General features: G+C 42.9%; 1 protein-coding gene across 1 annotated transcript in view; it reads left to right on the top strand.

Moving 5' to 3' along the window:
• Positions 1-8382, top strand: part of PRPF4 (pre-mRNA processing factor 4) — a 19334-nt gene that overhangs the window by 2657 nt on the left and 8295 nt on the right. Inside the window, exons 3-7 of the mRNA XM_011950122.1 lie at positions 1286-1472; positions 5476-5563; positions 5955-6034; positions 6207-6300; positions 7017-7111. Of these exons, the coding sequence (XP_011805512.1) occupies positions 1286-1472; positions 5476-5563; positions 5955-6034; positions 6207-6300; positions 7017-7111 (544 nt within the window). The remainder of the gene's footprint in view (positions 1-1285; positions 1473-5475; positions 5564-5954; positions 6035-6206; positions 6301-7016; positions 7112-8382) is intronic.

The following is an 8382-nucleotide window of genomic DNA, read 5'->3' as shown; positions in this document are numbered from 1 at the left end:
ATCTCTTGACCTCATGATCCGCCCGTCTTGGCCTCCCAAAGTGCTGGGATTACAGGCTTGAGCCACCGCGCCTGGCCAAAATCCAGTATTTTTTTATTAATTGTATATCTTTCTGAGAATTTTAATACAGCTATAAAAATATGTAATTTTTTCCATAAGTGAAAACATGATATGTAAATTGTATAATCCCCATTTTTCATTTTATATACTATTGAGGATATCTTTCCATGTCAGTAATGAGAGGTTCACTATGTTTTTAAAATAAAATTATGCATATTTGTCATAAGAAATTCAGACAATACCAGAGGGCATAAAATGAAGACTCCTCTGGCCGAGTGTGATGGCTCACACCTGTAATCCCAGCACTTTGGGAGACCGAGGTGGGTGGATCACAAGGTCAGGAGATGGAAACCATGCTGGCTAACATGGTGAAACCCCATCTCTACTAAAAATACAAAAAAATTAGCCAGGCGTGGTGGCGGGCTCCTGTAGTCCCAGCTATTCAGGAGGCTGAGGCAGGAGAATGGTGTGAACCCGGGAGGCGGAGCTTGCAGTGAGCTGAGATGGCGCCACTGCACTCCAGCCTGGACGACAGAGCGAGACTACGTCTCAAAAAACTGAAGACTCCTCTGCAGTAGGGATATCTGTCAGGTTTCTCATTGATCCTCCCACACATTTTCTAAACAAATGTACTGTAGCCTAGTGACTTTTTAAACTTTTTATACTGTTTTTAAACATAATATCACCACTGTACCTCTCATTTCTTATCACACTTGTATTTTGGTGTGAGTTTCAAAACTATTGCTAGATTTTCCAGAAATCCTTATAGTTGTGGAACTCTGATTTTCATGGTAATTGTTTGCAGTTTACTAGTTAATTATTTGTTAAGTATCTCTATACTGGGACTCCTTTAGAGAATAAATAGCTTTGGCCACTGTTACAATTATGTCTATTACACCTTCTGGATAGACAAGCTAGTTAACTCACTTGCAAAAGATGTTCTGTACTCTTACTTTCTGGTCTCAGCCAAAATTATGTATAGGTATAAAGTTAATAAATGAAACCAGAGGTGGCTTGAACCATTTTCCTGCCTTTTGAAGTTGTGTCATTTAGGTTTATGTGTTTGGCATAATTTAATAAACTGAAGAACAGTAAACTATAAAATGTGTAATATATTAGACATTACCTTTCTCTCAGGCCATACACAGACTGCAATTACTAGAAATTATTTATTTCTCTCCATTTGAAGAAGATCTGCTGATGTTGCCTGTTTTCTTTTTGGCAGGAGAAGTGTTTGAAATTGAAGAGCATATCAGTGAGCGACAGGCAGAAGTATTGGCTGAGTTTGAGAGAAGGAAGCGAGCCCGGCAGATCAATGTTTCCACAGATGACTCAGAGGTCAAGGCTTGCCTTAGAGCCTTGGGGGAACCCATCACACTTTTTGGAGAGGGTCCTGCTGAAAGAAGAGAAAGGTCACCTTTCTAAACATTTACTTTTTTTCTTTATTATAATCACAGGATTCTACTCCAAATTTTGGTTGATGTTCTAGTTGAACTTGAATAGAATGTCTCAAATCATGTTATCATGTTACCAATGTCTCACTATGTTTATATGAGTTAGCCTATCATCTATCTTAGGCCAATTTTTACTCTACTATTAATTTTTTTTTCTTTTTTTGAGGTGGAGTCTTGCTCTGTCACCCAGGCTGGAGTGCAGTGTCATGATCTTGGCTCACTGCAGCCTCCACCTCCGAGGTTCAAGCAATTTTCCTGCCTCAGCCTCCCACGTGGCTGGGATTACAGGCACCCGCCACCATGCCCAGCTAATTTTTGTATTTTTAGTAGAGACAGGGTTTCACCATGTTGGCCAGGCTGGTCTTGAACTCTAACCTCAAATGATTCACCCACCTTAGACTTCCAAAGTGCTGGGATTACAAGCGTGAGCCTCCATGCCTGGCCAGTTTTTCTTTATAGACTGGGAAGAGGATGCTAACGTGCTCCCTTGCCTCCCCTCCCCAGTGCAAGTTTTGAATTGGATAAACATTTGTTTTTGGGCTTTGAAAATTTAGACATCTGGCCGGGCGCGGTGGCTCAAGCCTGTAATCCCAGCACTTTGGGAGGCCGAGACGGGCGGATCACGAGGTCAGGAGATCGAGACCATCCTGGCTAACACGGTGAAACCCCGTCTCTACTAAAAATACAAAAACTAGCTGGGCGAGGTGGCGGGTGCTACTCGGGAGGCTGAGGCAGGAGAATGGCGTAAACCCGGGAGGCGGAGCTTGCAGTGAGCTGAGATCCGGCCACTGCACTCCAGTCCGGGTGACGGAGCAAGACTCCGCCTCAAAAAAAAAAAGAAAAGAAAATTTAGACATCAAATGCATTCCATGTCAGTAACCTAAAACAATGATAAATGTTTTTTGGATTTTATTGAAGAGGGGTACGGTCCTCGGGTAATGCCTTCTTATGATTTACAGGTTGCAAAGTCTTTTAGTTGTGGTCTAGTCATACACAATTATGAGGAGCCCTTCTGGTCTCTATCCACTGTCTCATCTCCCCTTCATCATCCAGCTTGTTGGAAGGGTTTTTTCTGTTACTCTCTTGAGGTCCTTACCCTCATTTACTCTTCAACCTGCTGCAAACTGACCGACCCCTGCCACATTAAAATTGCTCCTTATTAAGGTCAGCAACCCACCGTTACTAAGAATAGCCCTAGTATACTGCCAGCCACTCCCTCCTTGGAATACTCCCTTTCCTTCACTCTCCTAAGACCAAATCCTCTTGATTTTCCTCTCTCTCACTAGCTAGTTCTTCTCGCTTACCTTCTAAACCTCTTTTTCTCTGCCTACCCTTTACAGGCTGCCTCCTCTACTTGCCCTTGATGATCAGATCTACTCCCTTGGCATCATTCACTGTTGTGTGTTCTGTTGATTCCCAGATCCCTCGTAGCTCAGGCATCCCACAGGTACTTCAGACTTGAGGTGTCTGAATTGAAATATTTCCCCACCTCTCTCCTATACTCATACAGTTCTTAGTTGAAAATCTACCTAGCCTCCTTTATAATTCATCAGCAAAATGTAGTCTATTCTACTTGCGAGATACAACTCCAATCTATCGTTGCTCTATCTTTACTGCTTTCAAATCTGCACTGTTGTGATAGCCCCAAACATGTTGTGTTGATTGCTTGCTTAAAATCCTAGATTGTCTTCTCATACTTGGAGTAAAAAACTCTTTTCATGGTCTGTAAGGTCTCCAGCCTTACCCGTACCACCCTTCCCCAATTTACTAGAATAGCCACATTGGTCCTTCTGGAATATGCTAGTTCTTTTTATGTTTTTCCACATAATTGGTCTATTTTTATTCTCTCTTGGCTTTTAGAACCTTTTTTTTTTTTTTTTTTTTTTTTTTTTTTTTTTTGAGACGGAGTCTTGCTCTGTGGCCCGGGCTGGAGTGCAGTGGCCGGATCTCAGCTCACTGCAAGCTCCGCCTCCCGGGTTGACACCATTCTCCTGCCTCAGCCTCCCGAGTAGCTGGGACTACAGGCGCCCACCATCTCGCCCGGCTAGATTTTTGTATTTTTTAGTAGAGACGGGGTTTCACCGTGTTAGCCAGGATGGTCTCGATCTCCTGACCTCGTGATCTGCCCACCTCAGCCTCCCAAAGTGCTGGGATTACAGGCGTGAGCCACTGCGCCCGGCCAGAACCTTTTTTTATTCCTTTTTTTTTTTATTTTTTCTTTGAGACAGAGTCTCACTGTGTCACCTAGGCTGGAGTACAATGATGCAATCTTGGCTCACTGCAACCTCCACCTCCCAGATACAAGCCATTCTCCTGCCTCAGCCTCCCAAGTAGCTGGGACTACAGGTATGTGCCACCATGTCTGGTTAAGTTTTGTATTTTTAGTAGAGACAGGATTTCACCATGTTGGCTAGGCTGGTCTCAAACTCCTGACCTCAAGTGATCCGCCTGCCTTGGCCTCCCAAAGTGCTGGGATTTCAGGCTTGAGCCTTTCTTCTTCATTTTTTATGAATCTGGATCCCTGTCAAACTATGTTCTTTTGTTTCAGCATAAATGCCACCTATTCAAAGAAGACTTTCATCACACCTAACCCCTCCATTCTCTGTAATAGTCTGTTATTTTATTAGCCTTTTCGAAGGGTATACTTTTTTATTACTGTTTAGTTTGTTTTTTCCACCAGCAAAGTCTTATTCATTATTATGTTCCTTAAATGAATCCCTTGAGTCACTACTGCTACTATCTGAATTTCAGTCCACCGTTGTGACTCAGAGAGTCACTACAGCAGTAATGTCTGATTTCCCTGCCATTATTCTTCCCTTTTAATCCATTCTTCGTACTGTTTCAGTGATCTTTCTCACCTGTAAGCCCTCCTGAGTGCTGCATTAGCAATTCTTTGTGACCTGACCCCTCCTCACGTTTGCAGCCCTGTTCTTCACCAGTCCTCTTCTATGTTCCACGCTCTAGCCATAGTGAATTATTTATGACTGCAAGCTCAACATGTTTTTCTTACCTCCAGGCCTTATTTGTTTAACCCTCTGCCTGACATTTGCTCATTCTTAACCCCCTTAACCTGATTAATTGAGGACTCAATTTAGATACTACCTTTTTTTAATGAAGCCTTCCCTGATCCTCTAAGCCTAGGTACATCCCCCTTACAAAGTCTCCTCTAGCACTGTGTGCTTACTGCTGTCGTGATAGTTAATATAATATAGTTCGCCAGTACTCTGTCGTTTCCCCAGGACTAAGCTACTTGAAATCAAGAACGGATTCTTAGTCATCACTGTATAGTTAGCACCTGAGTCCATATCCAGTACATTGTGGCACTGAGTGAAAGTTGGCAGTCTTCACAAACCAAGTGGTAGCAGTGTAGGGGCTCATTGACTCTAAACTGCATAGAGTAATTGCTTATAGTTGAATTTTGGGAATTTCCAAATAGAGAAGACTGAGTGGGAGAAACCACAGTGGGAGTTTAGCCATCCCCACTTGACTCTTTGAAGGTTGCTGGAGGGCTGGGCATAGTGGCTCATGCCCATAATCCCAGCACTTTGGGAGACTGAGGCAGGAGGATCACTTGAGCCCAGAAGTTCAAGACTTGCCTGAGCAACATAGCAATACCTTGTCTCTGCAGAAAAATTTAAAAATTAGCCAGTTGTAGCAGTGTACCTGTAGTCCCAGCCACTCGGGAGGCTGGGGTGGAAGGATCGCTTGAGCCCAGGAGTTTGAGGCTGCAGTGACCCACGACCGTGCCACTGCACTCCACCCTGGGCAACAACAAGACCTCATCTCTTGAAAAGAAAAAAAAAAAAAGGTTACTAGGTGGTTTGAATGGTGAGAGAATAGTAGAGGCTTGCTCCCATCTTAGGGGAGCTTTAAAAACAGTGTTTAAAACTGTGTTAAAGTGTACTTTAAAAACAGTGTTATCTCAACCATGTTTAAATTCTTATTTTTTTTTTTTTAACAGGTTAAGAAATATCCTCTCAGTCGTCGGTACTGATGCCTTGAAAAAGACCAAAAAGGATGATGAGAAGTCTAAGAAGTCCAAAGAAGAGGTAGAACATGTCTTTAACTTCACAGTGTAAACGTGAAGGAAATGAGGAGATAGGTCTCTCGTTTTCTGCTTTCAATGATTTGCTTTGCTAAGATGATGGGGGGAAGTGCCTTTGAAGGCTCTACCATTCAAGAATAGTTGCTGGCAGTCGTTTTGGTTCCTTTGTAAGTATGAATGGAGCTAAGTGAGTTTTCTAGTCAGGAAAGAATCATAGCATTCCTGGTATAACCATCTATTTACATATCATAGAAAAAAAATACAGTAGAAAGCCATATGCCTGATTTCATACTATTACCGAATGAATTCACCTTCCTTCTGGGCAGTTAAAATGGAGAAATGACAGGAGTAGAATGCTTCAGACTTGATCTTTCTGCTCTTAATTTGCCTTTCAGTATCAGCAAACCTGGTACCATGAAGGACCAAATAGCTTGAAGGTGGCAAGACTATGGATTGCTAATTATTCATTGCCCAGGTAAAGAGAGCCTCCAGTAGAAGAAAGAAGCATATTTTGTGTGTGTGTTTCCTCTCAGGAACTGAGTGCTTGATAATGACTCTGGTTGTTAAATGAAATTGAGGGGTAGAGATACATGTGGGCCCTTGTTTACAACCCTGTTCCTCTTGGTGATGGTGTTTCTGTGTCACAGGGCAATGAAACGCTTGGAAGAGGCCCGACTCCATAAGGAGATTCCTGAGACAACGAGGACCTCCCAGATGCAAGAGCTGCACAAGTCTCTCCGGGTAAGATGCTCCCAGTGATTGTCCCATGTCTTAAAGGTTCTTCATATTTGTGTGATTTTTCTACTTTGGCCCACCTCTGGGAAGGTAGAGGTGACTAGAGCAATCTCTCCCTGCTTGAGCTGAGCTGCTGTGACATGGAAGGAGCAATCAGTTAATGCGACAGGAGCTTACTGTGCTTTGTACTCAGCAGAGGCCTATGGTTCTCTTCTTTATTTCTCCCTGTTAATACGTCAAAGTTTCTCTGGGATTTTCTGTTTATATTTATCTGACTCAGAAGTTGTGATACTAAGACTTTAGAAAACAGCTGGGCTCAGTGGCTCATGCCTGTAATCCCAGCACTTTGGGAGGCAGAGGTGGGTGGGTCACTTGAGCTCGAGTTTGAGACCAGCCTAGTCAACATGATGAAACCCTGTCTTTACTAAAAGTACAAAAATTTGCCAGGTATGGTGGCATGCGCCTGTAATCCCAGGTACTTGGGAGGCTGAGACGGGAGGATCGCTTGAACCTGGGAGACAGAGGTTGCATTGAGCCAAGATCACACCACTACACTCCACTCTGGGCGACAGAGCAAGACTCTGTCTCAGAACCACAGAAGAATCTTGGGATGGGTTAAAACTGAAAAGTTGCTTTGTTGTTCTTTTTTTGGTGGAAAAAACAAGGAACTCAGATTAACCTATTAATGATCACCGTGTGTGTGTGTGTTTTTTCTTTTTAAGTCTTTGAATAATTTTTGCAGTCAGATTGGGGACGATCGGCCTATCTCCTACTGTCACTTTAGTCCCAATTCCAAGATGCTGGCCACAGCTTGTTGGTAAGTTCCATTTTACAGTGACATTTTTTCCTAAATGGGGAACAGGCTCAGGAAAATATTAGCATTTGTCTTAGACGTCTATTTGTACGTCCTCTTTCTCTGCTTCTCATGATCATACCAAACTACAGATGTCAGTCCGTGCTCTACCTGTTGTATAATATGATGTAGACTTGGTTTAGCCGTTCTCAGTCTTCACCAGTGACCCCAGAGATTCATTACACTCTAGCACTCTGTCACATTCTTGACACTAGTATTTTGGAGCAGGTCGTGTAATGAGTTTATAGACCAACTAGTATCCATAACTCAGTCTGGCTTTTCTTTTTCAGTTATGTGATCTCCCTAAGATACTTAATCCCTGTCAGCTTCAGTGTCCTTCTCTGTAAAGTGGGATGAGGTAGTGTTTGTAAAGCATTTTGCCTTGACAGTGCCTGGTATGTAGTAAGGACTCATTAAATGTTAATTATTGGTTTATCTTTGTTTTATTTTCTTATCACCACATACACAGAAAACTCAGGATATGGTCACTTTGTTGTTTTGTTTGAGTTTGGTTGTTTGTTTTGTTTTGGTTTTTTTTTTTTGAGACGGAGTCTTGCTTTGTCACGAAGGCTAGAGTGCAGTGGCACAATGTCCACTCACTGCAAGCTCCGCCTCCTGGGTTCACACCATTCTCCTGCCTCAGCTTCCTGAACAGCTGGGACTACAGGTGCCCGCCACCACGCCGGGCAAATTTTTTTTTTTTTTTTTTTGTACTTTTTGTATTTTTAGTAGAGACGGGGTGTCACCGTGTTAGCCAGGATGGTCTCAATCTCCTGACCTTGTGATCCACCCGCCTCGGCCTCCCAAATGGTTGTGTTTTTTTGTGAGACATGGCTAACGAAAGAGAAAGGAAACTTAGATTTAATACACAGGAGCTGCTTGACTAGGCCGACCTTGAGACTGGTTCAGGAGAAAGCCAAGGGACTGCACAAATCAGTCCACCTCTCCGAACCTCATTACATTCACTATAAAATGTAAATGATCGTTCCTCCTATACCTACTTCACAGGTCTGTTAGAAAGATCATCCAAGGTAATAGATATAAAAGTAATTTGTTGAAAATTTTCCAAAAATTAGGCTAGCCTAAATAAAGTTTAAGGCCAGCCAGGCAGGGTGACTCACGCTTGTAATCCCAGCACTTCGGAAGGCTGAGGCGGGAGGATCACTTGAGCCCAGGAGTTTGAGACCAGCCTAGGCAGCATAGTGAGACCCTGTCTCTACACATTTTTTTTTTTT

This window comes from Colobus angolensis, unplaced genomic scaffold (genome assembly GCF_000951035.1).
Source record: "Colobus angolensis palliatus isolate OR3802 unplaced genomic scaffold, Cang.pa_1.0 Scaffold301, whole genome shotgun sequence".
In the NCBI taxonomy this organism is placed as follows: domain Eukaryota; kingdom Metazoa; phylum Chordata; class Mammalia; order Primates; family Cercopithecidae; genus Colobus; species Colobus angolensis.
The sequence above is the reverse complement of the archived record's forward strand: the minus strand, read 5'-3'. Positions and strand labels throughout refer to the sequence as shown.